This window comes from Pelophylax lessonae, assembly GCF_965119305.1.
Source record: "Pelophylax lessonae genome assembly, chromosome: 2".
NCBI lineage: Eukaryota > Metazoa > Chordata > Amphibia > Anura > Ranidae > Pelophylax > Pelophylax lessonae.
In genome coordinates, this window is record NC_138769.1 from 5671570 (window position 1) to 5694854 (window position 23285).

The 23285-nt window shown below is 49.6% G+C and overlaps 1 protein-coding gene across 2 annotated transcripts in view; it reads right to left on the reverse strand.

The window, feature by feature from the left end:
- LOC309548508 (immunoglobulin superfamily member 3-like) overlaps positions 1 to 23285 on the reverse strand; it is a 109334-nt gene that overhangs the window by 40511 nt on the left and 45538 nt on the right. For both annotated transcript variants that reach the window (XM_082248462.1, XM_082248463.1), the window contains exons 4-7: positions 15868 to 16275; positions 12584 to 12973; positions 10117 to 10518; positions 2899 to 3303 (exon numbers count right to left, since the gene is read on the reverse strand). In XM_082248462.1, the coding sequence (XP_082104588.1) occupies positions 2899 to 3303; positions 10117 to 10518; positions 12584 to 12973; positions 15868 to 16275 (1605 nt within the window). The remainder of the gene's footprint in view (positions 1 to 2898; positions 3304 to 10116; positions 10519 to 12583; positions 12974 to 15867; positions 16276 to 23285) is intronic.

Genomic DNA, 23285 nt, shown 5'->3' on the forward strand with positions numbered 1-23285 from the left:
GCAGAGGGAGGGGGAAAAAAGAGGACCGGCCGGCAGAGGGTGGGGAAAAAAGAGGACCGGCCGGCAGAGGAGGGGGAAAAAGAGGACAGCCAGCAGAGGAGGGGGAAAAAAGAGTACCGGCCGGCAGAGGGAGGGGAAAAAAAAAAAAGAGTACCGGCCGGCAGAGGGAGGGGGAAAAGAGGACCAGCCAGCAGAGGGAGGGGAAAGAGAGGACCGGCCGGCAGAGGGAGGGGAAAAAAAAAAAAAAAAGAAGGACCGGCCGGCAGAGGGAGGGGAAAAAAGAGGACCGGCCGGCAGAGGAGGGGAAAAAAGAGGACCAGCCAGCAGAGGGAGGGGAAAAAAGAGTACCGGCCGGCAGAGGGAGGGGAAAAAAAAAAAAAGAGTACCGGCCGGCAGAGGGAGGGGGAAAAAGAGGACCGGCCGGCAGAGGAGGGGAAAAAAAAAAAAAAAGAGGACCAGCCAGCAGAGGGAGGGGAAAAAGAGGACCGGCCAGCAGAGGGAGGGGAAAAAGAGGACCGGCCAGCAGAGGGAGGGGAAAGAGAGGACCGGCCAGCAGAGGGAGGGGGAAAAAGAGGACCGGCCAGCAGAGGGAGGGGAAAAAGAGGACCGGCCAGCAGAGGGAGGGGAAAAAGAGGACCGGCCAGCAGAGGGAGGGGAAAGAGAGGACCGGCCGGCAGAGGGAGGGGAAAAAGAGGACCGGCCGGCAGGGGGAGGGGAAAAAGAGGACCGGCCAGCAGGGGGAGGGGAAAAAAGAGGACCGGCCAGCAGAGGGAGGGGAAAAAGAGGACCGGCCGGCAGGGGGAGGGGAAAAAGAGGAGCGGCCAGCAGAGGGAGGGGAAAAAGAGGAGCGGCCAGCAGAGGGAGGGGAAAAAGAGGACCGGCCAGCAGAGGGAGGGGAAAAAGAGGACCGGCCGGCAGGGGGAGGGGAAAAAGAGGACCGGCCGGCAGGGGGAGGGGAAAAAGAGGACCGGCCAGCAGGGGGAGGGGAAAAAAAGAGGACCGGCCAGCAGAGGGAGGGGAAAAAGAGGACCGGCTGGCAGAGGAGGGGAAAAATAAAGAGGACCGGCCGGCAGAGGAGGGGAAAAATAAAGAGGACCGGCCGGCAGAGGAGGGGAAAAATAAAGAGGACCGGCCGGCAGAGGAGGGGAAAAAAAAAAAGAGGACCGGCCGGCAGAGGGAGGGGAAAAAAAAGAGGACCGGCCAGCAGAGGGAGGGGAAAAAGAGGACCGGCCAGCAGAGGGAGGGGAAAAAGAGGACCGGCCAGCAGAGGGAGGGGAAAAAGAGGACCGGCCAGCAGAGGGAGGGGAAAAAGAGGACCGGCCAGCAGAGGGAGGGGAAAAAATAGGAGACCAACAAAAAGTCCTAACAAAAGAGAAGAGAACCAGTCAGGAGAGAAGAGGCAATGATTGGCCAGAAGAGGACCAGCTGGTAAAGGACAGGATATGAAAGGACCAGCCAGGGAGAAAAAAAAAAAAAAGGGAGGGGAAGACGATTACATAAAAAGTTATACCCACAGAGAAGTGCAGAGGAGAGAAGTTGTGGGGTGGTGAGGGGTCATGGTGTAGGAATGTCGGGATGACAATGCTGTGTGTCACCATAGAGAATGGAGGAGCACAGTCACCTGTGTGGATAGTCACCTGTGTGGATAGTCACCTGTGTGGATAGTCACCTGTGTGGATAGTCACCTGTGTGGATATTGCAGGGGCTTTCACAATGGTGTCAGTTTCCACAATCCAGGGAGTGTCAGGCTGGCTTCTCTCTATTCCCCCAGGGGGGGTTTAAATCCAGAATTACCAGTCTGGCAATGCAGTGAGCAGCCCCACCCAACCATGTGCGCCTTACCTAGTGTAAACAGCCCCCTCCTCTGCACAATGCTGTGTTATAACAGGCTATTCAGAGATGGCACCTTCACCATAGCACAATCCAACAAGAGATATCCCAGGGGGGCATGGACTATGGCATGATGCCACCAGAGAAATATGCACCTTTGTACAAAGTAACACAACGCATAACAGGTGACTTGGACCAAGTATAACACCATTAAAGACACTTTAAGTGACCTACACCATGGTAGGATGCCATGAGGAGCATCCCAGGTGGCATTGTAGCATGGTGCAGTTCACCTGGGATGCCCCTCGGGGCATTTTACTATTATGCAGGTCAACTGGTGTGTCTCTTGTGGCATCATACAATGGTGCAGGTCACAAGAGACATGCCAATCGATCTGCACAATAGTACAATTAGAGGAATCTCAGGTGACCTGCACCATGGTATGATGCCACCTGGGATGCCCCTCCTGGTACCGTACTATTGCGCAGGTAAACTGGCATGTCTCTTGTAGTGTCATAAAATGGTGCAGGTCACAAGAGACATGCCAGTTGATCTGCACAATAGTATAATTAGAGGAATCCCAGGTGATCTGCACTATGGTATGATGCCACCTGGGATGCCCCCTCATGGTACTGTACTATTGTGCAGGTCAACTGGCATGTCTCTTGTGCCATCGTACAATGGTGCAGGTCACAAGAGACATGCCAATCGATCTGCACAATAGTACAATTAGAGGAATCTCAGGTGACCTGCACCATGGTATGATGCCACCTGGGATGCCCCTCATGGTACTGTACTATTGCGCAGGTCAACTGGGGTGTCTCTTGTGGCATCATATCATGGTCCAGGTCACCTGAAGTAGAATCCATGGAGAAGCATGCCAGGTGATTTGTACCATGGTATGATGATACCACATGACACCTCAAATGTGACCTGGCCATGATTTACTGCCACATGCAGTGCAGCCACGTTCATTGTACGATTCCACACAATATGCTACAGTTGACCTGCACATGGTAAGATGCCACCAGGGTACAGAGGATGAGAAGTTGGCAACAATCTGCTCACCTGGTCGCTGGACTCGGATCTCCAGCAGGTTGGACGCTCTCTCGGCCAGGCGGACCCAGCTAGCGTTGTACTCTCTCCTCCACAGTTCAGCCACACACTGGTACTTTCCAGCCTCAGAATCGCTTGCCCGACTGATGCTCAGCCGTACATTGTGACTGGAATCCCCTTTCTCCACCACGCTGCGGCCTCGGAAACTTCCAGATCGTTCCCCCCACTGCACTCCGCCAGAATGGCTGAAGGTCACCAGATCATGGGATTCCCCTCCTCCCATGGGCTGGAATCGCCAGGTCACCGAGATGCCCACCCAGGATGGGTAATGGGGCTTCAGGATACACTGGAGGTCAAACGAGTCAAAGTAGGTGACCCCGGGTGTTCGGGAGATGGCCGTTACAGCAAAACCAGACTCTGCAACAAAAAAAAGTTAGCAAAAAGTCACTTTACATCAAACCTCTGGAATTGGTTCTCACAGAAAAGTCCGCCTGCAACATTTGCTAGACCCTGGAATTCCAAAAAATTGGCAACTTTCAGCATTATAGAGCTGTGGTCCTCAACTCCGGTCCTCAGGGCCCACTAACAGGCCAGGTTTGCAAGAAAACTGAAATACATCACAGGTGATACCATTTGCTGCTCAGTGATTGCAGTACTCTAGTCTGCATCTCCCCAAGGTGATACTTAAAATCTGGCCTGTTAGTGGGCCCCGAGGACCGGAGTTGAGGACCACCGTTATAGAGGATACCCAACATTTTTGATATACATATGGAACATTTTTTTTTTTTTGGTGCAAACATTTTACACCAATACCATAAACTACAATAGATCCAAAGACATTTTTATTTGCAAATAATAAAATCCGATAAAAAAAAAAAAAAAAAAAATATCCACATTATTCAATTTAACAAGACAACGACATCCCAATACATGATTCTACCTCCAAGAATACCCTCAAGTCCATCCAATCTGGCTGGGGGCTTTGGAGGTGTAAGCAGTTGGTATTGGGCACTGTGGTGTGAAATCACAATGCTGCTGTCTATATTCCTAGTATGTTGCCATCTAGCTCTTCATCTTGGCATTGCCAGACTCTATATCAATGGGTCCTGATTGGCACCAACTGGTTACAACTAAATGATTACCAACTGGTTACAACTGGGTGATTTTAAGACCATTGGTGATTACTATATGTGACGGTACTCACCGTCACTGGGAGTGAAAAACAGATACTTAATGGTTTGGATTGCTTCAAGTAATATTTGTCAGCAATATCTCTCAAGAAGTTTGAAGATTTAATTCCACTTTAAACTCTGAGACCTATAGCCTGTTGCCATGAAGTCTGACTCCTAAATAATCATAGAAATAAGATGTGTATTCCATGTACTTCAATGTAGGAGACGGACAGACTGTCATTGACTGTCTTGTCCTATTGTCTATCTATTGAGCTGGGATGTGTATTGTGTTAAGTCTGCCTGTCCCATTGTTCAATGTTAATGACCTCACAATGTTCTGTCCAGATGGCTAGATAATTAGTTCAGGTTAATTCTGTTTCTGTATACAATTTCATCTGCATATGAAAATGTAATCGGGCAGAGGGAAGGGATTGTGTACACTGTATGGGAGTGAGTGTAAAACTCTGTTTTTATTGGATTGTGAATTTCATGTCCTGTTCCCCACAAGGTCCACCTGGGCGGTAACCTTGTGGGGGAAAACTGTATAAAAGAGACAGAGGACACTACAGGAGGGGGGTTGCAGGGGACAGAGGACACTGCTTTGGGGGGGCACAGGAACCTGCTATGGGAGGAGGGGGGCAGAGCACACTATGAGGGTACAGAGGACACTACAGGAGAGGGGGAGTGAAGGGGACAGAGGACACTACAGGAGAGGGGGTGAAGGGGACAGAGGACACTATGACGGTATGGAGGACACTACGGGGGGGTGAAGGGGACAGAGGACACTACAGGAGGGGGGGTGAAGGGGACAGAGGACACTATGACGGTATGGAGGACACTACAGGAGGGGGGGGGGTTGAAGGGGACAGCGGACACTATGAGGGTACAGAGGACACTACGGGGGGTGAAGGGGACAGAGGACACTACAGGAGGGGGGGTGCAGGGGACAGAGGATACTGCTTTGGGGGGGCACAGGAACCTGCTATGGGAGGAGGAGGGCTGAGGACACTATGAGGGTACAGAGGACACTACAGGGGGGTGAAGGGGACAGAGGACACTGCTATGGGGGGAGGGGGGCAGAGGACACTATGAGGGTACAAAGGGCACTACGGGGGGGGGGGGTGCAGGGGACAGAGTACACTGCTTTGGGGGGGGGGGCACAGGAAACTGCTATGGGGGAGGGGGGCAGAGAACACTATGGGAGTGATATGAAGGGGGGCACAGGACACTGCTATGGGGGGAACCCTATTAGGGACCCCTTCTCCCCTTGGAACAGGGACCCCATCTCCCCTAGGGACAGGAACCCTATCTCCCGACCATCCTGGCTGGTGTCAGCCACCCATGGGTGCCAGGATGGGGGAGGGGGCAGTAAAATCCAAATCCCCAACCACGTGCTCCCTCAGGGTGAACTGACTTTGTATTAGTGAAGCACCCTAAAGTGAGGCAAACCTGAACGGTTATTACGATGTTAGGATTATTATTAATCACCATTTATTAGCGGGTGAATGCGGCCCTCCGTGCATTCACAAACATTGAATCCGGCCCTTAAGTGGACAAAGGTTGCTGACCCTTGGCCTAGATAATATCCCCAGCCTGGCATATTTAGTGCCATAATTATTATAGAGGATAAAGCTATGACTCCGCACACTGCCAGCGCCGAACACTGAACTGACAGAGGAAAATTAATTTGGGCTCATTAAATATTAACACCTCTGATACACAACATAGACAAAATATTTAATGAGCTCGGGAATTATGGGAAATATTGGTTTTAATCCGCGCTCTCTGCGGGGCCCGGCAGAACATTATTCTGGATCGTTTTTCTTCGCGGTTCCATCGAAGGTCGCGCGTCACAAAGCGGTTGGACATTCTTTTTGTTGCATCTTTTACATCCATTCTAATGTAACCTTGGCATCTCCTATATCCAGCAATCAATGAAGGTATGACACATCCAACAAGTGCACACATTTCCAGCAAAGACAAAGGAAAGGTTATAATTGTAGAGCAGCGTCAGCCAAGCAAGGCCGCGGCACTGCGATAAACGCAAGAGAGGCTTTGGAGGTAGGAGGTGCGCGGTGACTCAGCAGGGAAAAGGAGGATTAAATTTATCATCGCTATATGAATTGTACGTGTACAGGCTCCGCCCCCCCCGTCTATTTCTCAATATCAGCTGGCTGTATGTGAAGGCAGCTCTCGGCATGGAACGGCGGTGTAATAAGTGCTGAGAAGGTGGAGGTGAGCCGGCGGGCGAGGATTGTTATTTCATGAACTGGTTTATAGAAATCCTCATCTGTAAACTTCAAACACTGACATTGCTGCGAGTCACTCAGCCGCATGCTGACACTTACACTCATTGTCCCCAAATTCCGCATACTCTATATACTGGAGCTGGGCCAGGGCTATACACACAATCTACTAGACCGTCCCTGGTACGGCCCATGTCTGACTCAGGACATCGTTTTCTATCACCTAAAAAAATCCTCCCTGCACCCAAGCTGTTATCAGAGAGAGGTACAAGGTTTCTCCATCACTCTCAGTATACACAGATTGCAGGAGGAGGAAATCCTACAACTCCCAGCTGCCTCCTGCTATAACTGTATGATGGGAGAGATATAAGATTTCCAACACACTCGCTATACACAGATAGCAGGAGGAGGAGGAGGAATACCTACAACTCCCAGCTGCCTCCCACTATCACTGTATGATGGGAGAGATACAAGGATTCTCACACACTCACTATACACAGATAGCAGGAGGAGGAAATCCTACAACTCCCAGCTGCCTCCCGCTATCGCTGTATGATGGGAGAGATATAAGATTTCCAACACACTCACTATACACAGATAGCAGGAGGAGGAATACATAACCAACCAATGCTGCCTCCCGCTATCGCTGTATGATGGGAGAGATATAAGATTTCCAACACACTCACTATACACAGATTGCAGGAGGAGGAGGAGGAATACCTACAACTCCCAGCTGCCTTCAGCTATCACTGTATGATGGGAGAGAGACCAGATTCCCAACACTCACTATACACAGATAGCAGGAGGAGGAAATCCTACAATTCCCAGCTGCCTCCCGCTATCACTGTATGCTGGGAGAGATACACGATTCCAACACACTCACTATACACAGATAGCAGGAGGAGGAATACATAACCAACCAATGCTGCCTCCCGCTATCACTGTATGATGAGAGAGATATAACATTTCCCAGCACTCACTATACACAGATAGCAGGAGGAGGAATACCTACAACTCCCAGCTTCCTCCCACTATCACTGTATGATGGGAGAGATACAAGATTTCCCAACACTTACTATACACAGATAGCAGGAGGAGGAATACCTACAACTCCCAGCTGCCTCCCGCTATCACTGTATGATGAGAGAGATGTAAGATTTCCCAGCACTCACTATACACAGATAGCAGGAGGAGGAATACATAACCAACCAATGCTGCCTCCCGCTATCACTGTATGATGAGATATAACATTTCCCAGCACTCACTATACACAGATAGCAGGAGGAGGAAATCCTACCACTCCCAGCTGCCTCCCGCTATCACTGTATGCTGGGAGAGATACAAGATTTGCAACACACTCACTATACACAGATAGCAGGAGGAGGAATACCTACAACTCCCAGCTTCCTCCCACTATCACTGTATGATGGGAGAGATACAAGATTTCCCAACACTTACTATACACAGATTGCAGGAGGAGGAATACCTACCACTCCCAGCTGCCTCCCGCTATCACTGTATGATGAGAGAGATGTAAGATTTCCCAGCACTCACTATACACAGATAGCAGGAGGAGGAATACATAACCAACCAATGCTGCCTCCCGCTATCACTGTATGATGAGATATAACATTTCCCAGCACTCACTATACACAGATAGCAGGAGGAGGAAATCCTACCACTCCCAGCTGCCTCCCGCTATCACTGTATGCTGGGAGAGATACAAGATTTGCAACACACTCACTATACACAGATAGCAGGAGGAGGAATACCTACAACTCCCAGCTTCCTCCCACTATCACTGTATGATGGGAGAGATACAAGATTTCCCAACACTTACTATACACAGATAGCAGGAGGAGGAATACCTACCACTCCCAGCTGCCTCCCGCTATCACTGTATGATGGGAGAGATACAAGATTTCCAACACACTCACTATACACAGATAGCAGGAGGAGGAATACATAACACCCATTGCCTCCGGCTATCACTGTATACCAAAAGGGATACAAGATTTCCCCAACGACTTCAGTATACCCAGATAGCAGGAGGAGGGAATATGGTACATTACTCCAAATGCCTCCTCTTGTCAACTTATAAAAGGAAAGAGGCGCAAAGGTTTCCCCAACACTCAGCACACAGATAGCAGGAGGAGCAAATACAAGATCCTTGTGGCCTCCCACTATCACTGTATGATGAGAGAGATGCAAGATTTCCCCCACACTCCCAGTATACACAGATAGCAGGAGGAGGAATACATAACCCCCACTCCCTCCCACCATCTCTGTATAATAAAAGGTACAAGGCTTCACCAACACCCCCCATATACACAGATAGGAGGAGAAGGTAAGCATAACCCCCACTGCCTCCCATCACTGTATGATCGGAGTGATACCAGGTTTCCCCAACACACTCAGTATACACAGATAGGAGGAGGAATACATAATTAACCCAAGCTGCTTCCCACTATCATTGTATAATGAGAGAGATACAAGGTTTCTCCATCACTCTCAGTATACACAGACAGCAGGAGGTGGAATACATAAGCTCTGCTGCCTCCCGCTATCACTGTATATCTGATTCAGAATGTAATTCCCATCATACAAAAATGCTGTTAACCAAGAGAGATTCAAAGTGTACCCAATATGCTCAGTATACACAGATTGCAGGAGGAGGAATACTCAACCCCTGCTGCGTCCTGCTATCACTGTATGACGACAGATACAAGGTTTCCCCAATACTCAGTATACACAGATAATAGGAGGAGGTATATAAAACCCCTGCTGCCTCCTGCTATCACTGTATACCAAAAGGGATACAAGATTTCCCCAACGCCTTCAATATACCCAGATAGCAGGAGGAGGGAATATGGTACATTACTCCAAATGCCTCCTCTTGTCAACTTATAAAAGGAAAGAGACACAAAGGTTTCCCCAACACTCAGCACACAGATAGCAGGAGGAGCAAATACAAGATCCTTGTGGCCTCCCGCTATCACTGTATGATGAGAGAGATGCAAGATTTCCCCCACACTCCCAGCATACACGGATAGCAGGAGGAGGAATACATAACCAAACCCCCGCTGCCTCCGGCTATCGCTGTATGATGAGAGATACAGGATTTCCCCAATACTCAGTATACACAGATAGCAGGAGGCGGAATACAGTACATAACTTCCTGCCATCATTGTATGAGGAGAAATACAAGATTTCCCCAACACTCTCAGTATACACAGATAGCAGGAGGAGGAATACATAATTCCCGCTTCCATTTGCGATCACTGTATGCCAAGAAAGATAGAAAATTAATCCAACACTCTCAGTACAGACAGATTACAGGAGAAGGAGGAGGAATGCATAACCCCTGCTGCTTCCCTCTATCACTGTATGATGAGAGATACAGGATTTCCCCAATACTCAGTATACACAGATCGCAAGAGGCAGAATACAGTACATAACTCCCCACTTCCATCTGCCATCACTGTATGATGAGAAATACAAGATATATATAAGTATACATAGAAAAGCAGGAGGAGGAATATACAATTCCCGCTTCCATCTGCCATCACTGTATGCTGAGAAAGATAGAAAATTTCTCAGTATCCACAGATATCAGGAGGAGAATACAGAACCTCCACTGTCACCTGATGTGTGGAAGGATGGAAATGTCAGTCATTGGCCGAAGCTAACCAATGGGGGTCACCCAAAGAAAAAAAACTCTCCACCCATTAGTAACATTGTGTGTTTTCTTCAAGACAGGATAGTGGACAATATAGCACCAAGTACACCAACGAGCCTGCAGCTCCACTCACCAAGAGATGTGACATCAACACTGGTTTGGGCAAACCTCTCTCCCAGCATCTGCCACTCGCCGTCCCCTGCCGGCACCCATTCTGCCACACGGCACTCGTACGAGCCGGCGTCCTGCCGCTGGCTACCTTCGATATCCAAGGTGAAGATGTCAGAGCCGGTCCTCACCATCTGCAGTCCACCAGAACTGGCTTGCTCTCTGTACATCTGGCCAGCCCATGTCACGCCGTCACGGTCCTGCCGGATCACCTCTCGCTGGCGGTTCTGCTTGTCCAGCAAGTGCCAAGATGCAGAAATGCGGCTGTGCGGTCCAGCAAGCGAGGCCACAGAACAGGTCAGGCTGATGCGAGATCCTTCCAGGACCGAGCTGGAATTTGCCACCACGGTGACGGTAAGGGACGTCCCTGCGGAAGAGGAAAAAAATAAATAAAATCAGGTCGGCAAGGACAACTTACTGCAAGTCAAAATCATTTTATTGTAAATGAGAAAGACGGAAGAAATCTGGAAAAAACTTTTTTCTCATAAACCTTTCCAGCATCTTTCTGACCTCATTATCAGGATTATTGATTTCTACAGTTCCATCGTCTCCTGTGGTGCTGTACAATGTAACACGTGGAAGAAGGGAAGGCAGTACAGATCGGAGAAGGAGGGTAGTACAGTTATAGAAGAGGAGAGGGTGGTACAAATAGGAGGCAGGAGGGTAGTACAGCTATAGGAGAGGAGAGGGTAGGACAGATAAGAGAAAAAAGGTAGTACAGTGATATTGGAGACTAGCCCGGATGGAAGAAGGGAAGGCTAGCCCGGATGGGAGAAGGGAAGGCTAGCCCGGATGGAAGAAGGGAAGGCTAGCCCGGATGGAAGAAGGGAAGGCTAGCCCGGATGGAAGAAGGGAAGGCTAGCCCGGATGGAAGAAGGGAAGGCTAGCCCGGATGGAAGAAGGGAAGGCTAGCCCGGATGGAAGAAGGGAAGGCTAGCCCGGATGGAAGAAGGGAAGGCTAGCCCGGATGGAAGAAGGGAAGGCTAGCCCGGATGGAAGAAGGGAAGGCTAGCCCGGATGGAAGAAGAGAAGGGTAGCCCGGATGGAAGAAGAGAAGGGTAGCCCGGATGGAAGAAGAGAAGGGTAGCCCGGATGGAAGAAGAGAAGGGTAGCCCCGATGGAAGAAGGGAAGGGTAGCCCGGATGGAAGAAGAGAAGGGTAGCCCGGATGGGAGAAGAGAAGGGTAGCCCGGATGGGAGAAGGGAAGGCTAGCCCGGATGGAAGAAGGGAAGGCTAGCCCGGATGGAAGAAGGGAAGGCTAGCCCGGATGGAAGAAGGGAAGGCTAGCCCGGATGGAAGAAGGGAAGGCTAGCCCGGATGGAAGAAGGGAAGGCTAGCCCGGATGGAAGAAGGGAAGGCTAGCCCGGATGGAAGAAGAGAAGGGTAGCCCGGATGGAAGAAGAGAAGGGTAGCCCGGATGGAAGAAGAGAAGGGTAGCCCGGATGGAAGAGGAGAAGGGTAGCCCGGATGGAAGAAGAGAAGGGTAGCCCGGATGGAAGAAGGGAAGGGTAGCCCGGATGGAAGAAGAGAAGGGTAGCCCGGATGGAAGAAGAGAAGGGTAGCCCGGATGGAAGAAGAGAAGGCTAGCCCGGATGGAAGAAGAGAAGGCTAGCCCGGATGGAAGAAGAGAAGGCTAGCCCGGATGGAAGAAGAGAAGGCTACCCCGGATGGAAGAAGAGAAGGCTAGCCCGGATGGAAGAAGAGAAGGCTAGCCCGGATGGAAGAAGAGAAGGCTAGCCCGGATGGAAGAAGAGAAGGGTAGCCCGGATGGAAGAAGAGAAGGGTAGCCCGGATGGAAGAAGAGAAGGGTAGCCCGGATGGAAGAAGAGAAGGGTAGCCCGGATGGAAGAAGAGAAGGGTAGCCCGGATGGAAGAAGTGAAGGGTAGCCCGGATGGAAGAAGGACCACCAACAAAAGTGGCCAGGGCCTGATTATTCATACAGGTCTGCTATGGATTTTTTAGAGGATCCCTTCTAAAAAAAAACATACAAGACCCTTATCTGGACATGTAGCCTGCCTGGCCAGTAACAGGAGGGGCATTTGTGAGAGAGGGAGGTCAGGTACTGATGTTGAACAAGAAGACCAGGCCTCACAATCGGCTTACAAGTATGGTTGAAGTCAGGGCTCTGTACAGGACACTTGAGTTCCTCCACACCAAGACCCCAGGTCTTTATGGAGCCGGTCCAGACTGGTCACCCCATGTCTTTATGGAGCTGGCTTTGTACACAGGGGCACAGTCATGCTAGAACAGAAAAGGGTCACCAAACTGTTACAAGGTTGGAGGAGTACAATTGTCTACAATGTGCTTGTACTCTGTATAAAGTCATTTGGCGGGGTCTCTGATACATTTGGCCATATAGTGTATTAAATATTAAAGGGAACTGCATTAGGGGGCTCCAGCAGAGGCTCACCAAGGCTGACCTCACACTTACTGAGGGGGAGGACGGTGATGGGAATGTTTTTGGGCCTCTTGATGTCACGATCGGTCAGCTCCCCGGACGCCGATCTCTCTCTCTCCATCACACGGCAGTTGTACTTTCCACTGTCCTCTGGCCGCAGTCGGAAGATTTTCAGCAAAAAGGTGTTATCGCTCTCTTTGCCAACCTTTAACTCTCCATGGCTCTCTCGTTGGATGTACTCTCCGATCATGGTTGGGACGCCACCAGGGTTCACGCTGGCAATGATGGAGCTGTTAAAGACCCAGGACATGGCAAACATGCGCTCAGCCGCATTCTGAGCCTCGATGATGCACCTCAGCTCGGCCGTCTCCCCTGCGCTGTACGTCCGGCGGTCTGTTTCCAGGCGAACATTCAACTCCCTGTCTGAGAGATAGAGAGAAAGGGTCAGAATCAGAGAATACTCCATAGAGCAGAGGTCTTAGGGCGTAACACGTAAGGGGCTCTAGGATGGTACCTAGCCAGAGCAACATTATTTAATGTATCCAACCCCCCAAAAAATAAATATTAATGAATAATAAAAATACTATTATATATATATATATATATATATATATATCTGGAACTGTATATGGGTGATAAAACTGCCTATTTTTTCCCTACATGCAGCAGCAGTGTGGTCACCCTGACATGTACTTCTGCTGTGACCACTGCTTCCTATCAGGGTGCCCCTCCCCCCCGTCTCTAGCTACTCTACCTGCCAGTTGGACCCCACACTCAAAATCTTTACTACATAGCCCCAGTGACTGTCTAGCATCACAAGGCAGCCAAGGGCAAGCGGTCATTGGTCAATGCCACCACATTAGTGCACTGACCAATGAGAATCTCTGTTGAACTTCTTTTATTCCGAGACCCCACCCCCAAGGAATGAAGAAATTCTCATTGGTCAGCATGGTCTCCTGCCTGGGTTGACCAACCACCACTTACCATTGCCTGCATTAGGATGCTACAGCTGTGTAGCAGAGGCTCTGAGTGTGCGGGCCATTTCAGTGACTGGTGGGGGTGGCATGGAACAAGGAGGGGGGGGGTGGTAAGAGTTTATTTTTTTTTAAAAGGTGAACTTACTTTGTAAAAGGGTAATTCCACTTTTTGTTAAGGGAAAAAAAAAAACAAACACAAGTCTCCACTAAGTGTTCTCTGTACATTGCAAGGATTTATATGGAACCGAACGGTTCGGCTCGCTTTTGTGCTTTTCCACTGCATGGTACCACATGGTATGGTGTTGGAATGGTTCGGTACGGTACGGAGGCGCTTTTCCACTACATGGAACCTAACGGTAGGGCTCGCTTAAACAGTACCACTTCAGTTGTGGTTCCAAGAGGGCCGTACCAGTACCATATCCCACAATCCTTTGCATACAGCCTTGACTGTTTGTCACTACTAGCCACTGATTGGTCAGAGAATCAATGTTATCCCACCCACTTTACTTTAGTGGAAAAGCAAACCGTACCGAACCCTTCCAACACCGTACCATGCAGTGGAAAACCAAACAGAGCCAAGCAGGGCCGAGTGAAGCTGAGCCGGTACTTGCAGTGGAAAAGTGCCATAAGAAACTTTGTTGCAGGTTCCTGCCGGTTCCAAAGAAAGAGTCGTTTGTTGTGTGCAGAATGAACCTGAATGGGAAGAGCCTGGTTCAATAATAATGAGCCGATTCACTTTCACAAATGAGGAAAGTTGCAGTGTCCACACCCCTTTAGAAGTAATTAACCCCTTTAGGAGCATCTTACCAAAAATGAAGTTTTTGTTGCAGAGATACCCAAAAGGTGACTTGTATCTTAGTGCAAACTTCTGGGAAAAGGGACTCCTTGAGGTTGATTTAATAAAGGAGTTGAGAACCGTCCTATCAAGACCTCCTACTCTCAAGCTCCCTTGTCTCCTCCTTCCATGCTCGTCTCCAGGATTTCTCCAGAGCCTCTCCCATCCTCTGGAACTCTCTACCTCAACCTGTACAGCTATCTCCTACTCTAACTGCTTTCAGGCGATCCCTGAAAACGCATCTCTTTGGGGAAGCCTACTAATCTTCCATCAGCTCATTCCCTACTGTTACACCTGCCCCACCCCATTAGATTGTAAGCTCTTCTGAGCAGGGCCCTCTTAATCCTCTTGTATTTTATTGTATTGTAACTGTATTGTCTCCCTTTTTAATATTGTAAAGCGCTGCGCAAACTGCTGGTGCTATAGAAGTCCTGAATAATAATAATAAAAATAATAATAATAATAATAATAATAATATCTACTTCATTCACTCCAATAATCCAAATTAATTTTTTTTTTTTTTAATCTTCCTCAACTCCTTTAGGAAATCAATATATTTTTGCTTTTTTTTTTTCCTCTTGAGATGAATTCTACTTCAAAAATGGAACCTGTCACCAGAACACAGCAGGTGACAGTAGGTCATCCTTCATTAATTCCTCCTACACGGTTTCAGCAGCTCCATGCAGACCCAGAAATAGGAAAATCCAGAAGAAGAGGTACAGCTGTGAAGTACAGATGTTTTCCTATAGGCCGAGCCTGTTTACTTGGAGGTTTAATCCAGGTAATGCTACAAAAAAAACTAAATCCCATAACAGCAAAGGCTGCCATGGCAACCAGACGTCATGTTTTTTTTTTTTCCTCCCTTTGCTGTAGCCGCAATTTGCATTAGGCGATGGAGTCCAAGAAAAGGGTCACATTTCTATGGTTTATGTTGGGGATAAAGTCATGGACCTCACAGAGGACGAGAGTTCTCATCTCCCCGGAGGTCCTCGTTTGCATCAGCGATGATCAGAAAACATGGCTGTGATACAACGTATCAAAGATACTCTACCTCCATGATTAGAATTAACAGCCCACTTCCTCTCCATCTGCTCGGCAGATTTTTAATTTGGCAGGAAAAACAAGATAAATATATATATATATATCTCGTAACTGACTCAACGCCATTCGTTTTATGTTAATGAAAAAGGGAAAAGCGCTAATAAAAACATAAAAACTTTAAAAACCATCGCAAATCCAGCAAGCAGGTTATAAAGTATTTAAAGAAGAACAAAAAAAATTACCAATTAAGCTCCATCTTTGTTCATGTTCTAACCAGCACCAACTGTGGTTGCCATGGACACCTTGTCACTAGGGTTTTGCCTAGTATGTGGGATTATGACAAAGAAGAAAGTGATTCTAGATACAGATCTTCCCTGGATGACTACTACCACCGATGGCCATCAATATTCATGAAGATATCATAGTCTCTGTGACTCCCTACAAAGAGGACAGGGTGTTCTTACTGGTAGGCTGGACGGTGACCTCTGAACCCTGGGAACGTTTGCTTGTCATGGGGAACCAGGATCCGTCGGGGTCCTCAATCCATTCTGTCCCCTGGCAGTAGAACTCTCCCTGGTCGGTGGTCTGCAGGTTAAACAGGGAGAGGCGGAAGGTGCTGTCGCCCACTTTGTCCAGTCTGACGTCCCCCACGGAAAAGCGTTGGGCGTAGGAGGAGCCGGCTTTCAGAAGAAAGTCCCGGTTCAGGGACAGGACCTCTTCCACCTGTTCTCCGGTCCGTCGGTACCAGGACACGGAAAGGTGAGTGTGTTGTGCAGAAGAGCGAGAGACATCGCAGGACAGCTGCAGGGAGCCCCCCTCCACCTTCTGTATGGTCTGCTGGGTGGAGGAGACCACCAGAGAGTCCGGGATAACTGTGGAGAGATGGAGAAGAAGATACTTTATACACATTCAGCATCCAACAATGTGCGACAATTACAATCGATACATTCCTGGTCATTGCCAGACCTGCCAACTACACCATAATATATGGTGCTACTGACTACACCATAACCCATTCCCAATAACTACCTGCATGTCCTGCCAACTACACCATAATCCATTCCCAATAACTACCTACAGGTCCTGCCAACTACAACTTAATCCATTCCCAATAACTACCTACATGTCCTGCCAACTACACCATAACCCATTCCCAATAACTACCTACATGTCCTGCCAACCACAATCCATTCCCAATAACTACCTGCATCCTGCTGACTACACCATAATCCAATCCCAATAACTATCTTCATGTCCTGCCGACTACACCATAATCCATTCCCAATAACTACCTACAGGTCCTGCCAACCACAATCCATTCCCAATAACTACCTACATGTCCTGCCAACCACAATCCATTCCCAATAACTACCTGCATCCTGCTGACTACACCATAATCCAATCCCAATAACTATCTTCATGTCCTGCCAACTACACCATAATCCATTCCCAATAACTACCTGCATCCTGCTGACCACACCGTAATCCATTCCCAATAACTACCTTCATGTCCTGCCAACTACACCATAATCCATTCCCAATAACTACCTACATGTCCTGCCAACTACACCATAATCCATTCCCAATAACTACCTACATGTCCCGCCAACCACACCATAATCCATTCCCAATAACTACCTACATGTCCTGCCAACTACACCATAATCCATTCCCAATAACTACCTTCATGTCCTGCCAACTACACCATAATCCATTCCCAATAACTACCTGCATGTCCTGCCAACTACACCATAATCCATTCCCAATAACTACCTACATGTCCCGCCAACCACACCATAATCCATTCCCAATAACTACCTACATGTCCTGCCAACTACACCATAATCCATTCCCAATAACTACCTGCATGTCCTGCCAACTACACCATAATCCATTCCCAATAACTAACTTCATGTCCTGCCGACTACACCATAATCCATTCCCAATAACTACCTATATGTCCTGCCAACTACAACCTAACCCATTCCCAATAACCACCTGCATACCCTGCCAACTACACCATAATATATGGTGCTACTGACTACGCCATAACCCATTCCTAATAACTACCCACAGGTCCTGCCGACTACAACCTAAACCATTCCCAATAACTACCTATATGTCCTGCCAACCCCACCATAATCCATTCTCAATAACTATCTTCATGTCCTGCCAACTACACCATAATCCATTCTCAATAACTATCTTCATGTCCTGCCAACTACACCATAATCCATTCCCAATAACTACCTACATGTCCTGCCAACTACACCATAATCCATTCCCAATAACTACCTACATGTCCTGCCAACTACACCATAATCCATTCCCAATAACTACCTACATGTCCTGCCAACTACAACCTAACCCATTCCCAATAACTACCTACATGTCCTGCCAACTACACCATAATCCATTCCCAATAACTACCTAGACCTCACAAAAATACTCCACTAGATGAACATTGTTTTCCGGTGAATAAATCACACATCCAATGCAGGTCAGCCGATTCCCATTCATATCAATATCATTGTGCAGATCGCTAAGAGACTACGCCTGACCTACTCCATAAAGAGGAGGAGGATGGGCACTAGGGGGACAGACCAGTGTATGAGGAGGAGAGGAGGATGGACGGTACAGGGACAGACCAGTGTAGGAGGAGTAGAGGAGGATGGACAGTACAGGGACAGACCGGTATATGAGGAGGATGGACGGTACGGGGACAGACCGGTCTAGGAGAAGAGGAGGATAGATAATGCAGGGACACAGAGGTGTATAGGGAGGAGATGAGGAGGAGATTAGGATGGACAGTATGGGGACATATAGGTGTATGAGGAGGAGACAAGGAGGGATAGTACGGGGACAGACAGGTGTATGAGTAGATGGATAATACTGGGACATACAGGTGTATGAGGAGGAGACGAGGAGGGATAGTACGGGGACAGACAGATGCATGAGGAGGAAATGAGGAGGAGAGGAGGATGGATAACACAGGGACTGGAAGTCACACAGAACAGGCAGTGGTGTCGGTGGCGGAAGATTAGATGAAGTTGGTTTGGGCGGCAGGTGGTCTCAGCGGGATGTAATCTCCTGTAATATGTTGTATTCATCTTCATGTCATCGTACGGAGGGGAAGGCGGGGGGCACTCTGTGGGATAAATGCCAGTCTCTTAACCCCTTCCCAGCTGGGCACAGAAAAGCTAATCCCTCCAATGTTCAGACCTGGCACTAACCCATTCCCCCTTCCAATGTACAGACCTGGCACTAACCCCTACCCCCAACCAGTGTACAGACATGGCACTATCCCCTACCCCCAACCAGTGTACAGACCTGGCACTATCCCCTACCCCCAACCAGTGTACAGACCTGGCACTATCCCCTACCCCCAACCAGTGTACAGACATGGCACTATCCCCTACCCCCAACCAGTGTACAGACATGGCACTATCCCCTACCCCCAACCAGTGTACAGAGCTGGCACTATCCCCTACCCCCAACCAGTGTACAGACATGGCACTATCCCCTACCCCCAACCAGTGTACAGACCTGGCACTATCCCCTACCCCCAACCAGTGTACAGACCTGGCACTATCCCCTACCCCCAACCAGTGTACAGACCTGGCCCTATCCCCTACCTCCAACCAGTGTACAGACCAGGCACTATCCCCTACCCCCAACCAGTGTACAGACCTGGCCCTATCCCCTACCCCCAACCAGTGTACAGACCTGGCCCTATCCCCTACCTCCAACCAGTGTACAGACCAGGCCTTATCCCCTACCTCCAACCAGTGTACAGACCTGGCACTATCCCCTACCCCCTTCCTATGTACAGACCTGGCACTAACCCCTACCCCCAACCAGTGTACAGACCTGGCACTAACCCCTACCCCCAACCAGTGTACAGACCAGGCACTATCCCCTACCCCCAACCAGTGTACAGACATGGCACTATCCCCTACTTCCAACCAGTGTACAGACCAGGCACCATCCCCTACCCCCAACCAGTGTACAGACCAGGCACCATCCCCTACTTCCAACCAGTGTACAGACCTGGCACCATCCCCTACTTCCAACCAGTGTACAGACCTGGCACTATCCCCTACCCCCTTCCTATGTACAGACCTGGCACTATCCCCTACCCCCTTCCTATGTACAGACCTGGCACTATCCCCTACCCCCTTCCTATGTACAGACCTGGCACTAACCCCTACCCCCAACCAGTGTAAAGACCTGGCACTATCCCCTACCCCCAACCAGTGTACAGACCTGGCACTATCCCCTACCCCCAACCAGTGTACAGACCTGGCAACTAACCCCTTACCCCCAACCAGTGTACAGACCTGGCACTATCCCCTACTTTCAACCAGTGTACAGACCTGGCACTAACCCCTACCCCCAACCAGTGTACAGACCTGGCACTAACCCCTACCCCCAACCAGTGTACAGACCTGGCACTAACCCCTACCCCAATCCAGTGTACAGACCGGGCACTAACCCCTACCCCCAACCAGTGTACAGACCTGGCACTAACCCCTACCCCAATCCAGTGTACAGACCTGGCACTATCCCCTACCCCCTTCCTATGTACAGACCTGGCACTATCCCCTACCCCCTTCCTATGTACAGACCTGGCACTATCCCCTACCCCCTTCCTATGTACAGACCTGGCACTATCCCCTACCCCCTTCCTATGTACAGACCTGGTACTAACCCCTACCCCCAACCAGTGTAAAGACCTGGCACTATCCCCTACCCCCAACCAGTGTACAGACCTGGCACTATCCCCTACCCCCAACCAGTGTACAGACCTGGCAACTAACCCCTTACCCCCAACCAGTGTACAGACCTGGCACTATCCCCTACCCCCAACCAGTGTACAGACCTGGCACTATCCCCTACCCCCAACCAGTGTACAGACCTGGCAACTAACCCCTTACCCCCAACCAGTGTACAGACCAGGCACTATCCCCTACCCCCAACCAGTGTACAGACCTGGCACTAACCCCTACCCCCAACCAGTGTACAGACCTGGCACTAACCCCTACCCCCAACCAGTGTACAGACCTGGCACTAACCCCTACCCCAATCCAGTGTACAGACCGGGCACTAACCCCTACCCCCATCCAGTGTACAGACCTGGCACTAACCCCTACCCCCATCCAGTGTAAAGACCTGGCACTAAGCTCCTACCCCCAACCAGTGTACAGACCTGGCACTAACCACCTACCACCATCCAGTGTACAGACATGGCACCAACTCTCTACCCCCCTATGTACAGACTTGGCACTACCCCTACCCCCTCAAATGTACAGATCTGGTACTACCCCCAACCAATGTACAGACCTAACACTACCCCTACCCCCAACCTATGTACAGACCTAACACTACCCCTACCCCCAACCAGTGTACAGACCTGGCACTACCCCAAACCCTCTCCTATGTACAGACCTGGCACTACCCGATCCAGTATACAGACCTGGCACTAACCCTACCCTGTCCATTAAACAGACCCGGCACAGATCTCTCCCCACCCCCGCACTCTGCCTGCTGTTTGCAATATGAATAGCCCATCAATAGTGATGAGACATCAGACAATGGCACCTCGGTCCTTTCGCTGGATGCCAGGCAACCACTGCACTCCATGCCAACTGGCATGACTCAGACTGATGTGTGCTAGGATAGAGCACTGCCGCCAAGTGTTGGGCACAACATGAAAGCAGGACAAGACCAACAGCCAGAGGGAAATAGAACCTGCAAGGTGTGAGCGAGTGTCGGGCACTCATGTATCACTCTGCCATTTGTACAGCAAGCATGCCCTAGAGGGGGATACAGCAGAGGACACAGAGTTCAGGAGACAGTCAGTCCAATCTAAAGCTCAACATACAAATCTAAGAAACTAAAAATGAAAAGCAAAAAAAAAAACCACAAGCAGCTGTTTAATCTCATTAACACGAGACGCTAAAACTTCCACCACCTTTTCTGTATAACCCAAGAATGACGGATCTACAAACCAAGATTTTATCTTCCCTTACTCCTGGTTCAGATCTCAGAGCTATGACATTCTAAGGAGCAGAAGGGGCCACATGCCTATGGCATGCTAGGGAGAAGAAGGGGGCCACACGCCTATGGCATGCTAGGGAGAAGAAGAAGGGGGCCACACGCCTATGGCATGCTAGGGAGAAGAAAGGGGGCCACACGCCTATGGCATGCTAGGGAGAAGAAGGGGGCCACACGCCTATGGCATGCTAGGGAGAAGAAAGGGGGCCACACGCCTATGGCATGCTAGGGAGAAGAAGGGGGCCACACGCCTATGGCATGCTAGGGAGAAGAAAGGGGGCCACACGCCTATGGCATGCTAGGGAGAAGAAGGGGGCCACACGCCTATGGCATGCTAGGGAGAAGAAGGGGCCACACGCCTATGGCATGCTAGGGAGAAGAAGGGGCCACACGCCTATGGCATGCTAGGGAGAGAAGGGGCCACACGCCTATGGCATGCTAGAGAGAAGGGGCCACACACCTATGGCATGCTAGGGAGAAGAAGGGGCCACACACCTATGGCATGCTAGAGAGAAGGGGCCACACACCTATGGCATGCTAGAGAGAAGAAGGGGCCACACACCTATGGCATGCTAGAGAGAAGAAGGGGCCACACACCTCTTTTTTGCATTTCTATACATTCTTCCAACCCGATTAGACTGTTCGATTTGATTTTTCAAAAAATAAAAGAAAATCCCAAACATAATGCAGCGCTGTACAGAGATCACTGAGCCAATCACATCAGTCTCTGTACCAGAGGAGCTTACACTCTAATGTCCCCCCACAGTCACATCAGTCTCTGTACCAGAGGAGCTTACACTCTAATGTCCCCCCACAGTCACATCAGTCTCTGTACCAGAGGAGCTTACACTCTAATGTCCCCCCACAGTCACATCAGTCTCTGTACCAGAGGAGCTTACACTCTAATGTCCCCCCACAGTCACATCAGTCTCTGTACCAGAGGAGCTTAAACTCTAATGTCCCCTCCCCCACAGTTGCACACTATTATTATAGTGTGCATTAGAGTGTAAGCGCCTCAGGTACAGAGACTGATGTGACTGTGGGGGAGGGGACATTAGAGTGTAAGCTCCTCTGGTACAGAGACTGATGTGACTGTGGGGGAGGGGACATTAGAGTGTAAGCGCCTCAGGTACAGAGACTGATGTGACTGTGGGGGAGGGGACATTAGAGTGTAAGCTCCTCTGGTACAGAGACTGATGTGACTGTGGGGGGGGGGGGCATTAGAGTGTAAGCTCCTCTGGTACAGAGACTGATGTGATTGGCTCAGTGATCTCTGTACAGCACTGCGGTATATGTCAGAGCTATATAAGTGTATAATAATAATAATAATAATAATAATAATAATAGTGTGTGACTGTGGAGGAGGGGACATTAGAGTGTAAGCTCCTCTGGTACAGAGACTGATGTGACTGTGGGGGAGGGGACATTAGAGTGTAAGCTCCTCTGGTACAGAGACTGATGTGACTGTGGGAGAGGGGATATTAGAGTGTAAGCTCCTCTGGTACAGAGACTGATGTGACTGTGGGGGAGGGGACATTAGAGTGTAAGCTCCTCTGGTACAGAGACTGATGTGACTGTGGGGGGGGGGGGGGGGGTGGGGACATTAGAGTGTATGCTCCTCTGGTACAGAGACTGATGTGACTGTGGGGGAGGGGACATTAGAGTGTAAGCTCCTCTGGTATAGTCTGATGTGACTGGCTCAGTGATCTCTGTACAGCGCTGTGGTATATGTCAGAGCTATACAAGGCAGACACTGATAATTGCCATGTAGGGGTCTCTGGGGTGCAGGCGGTGGCGGGGATCTCAGACTTGGCTGGGTGTGACG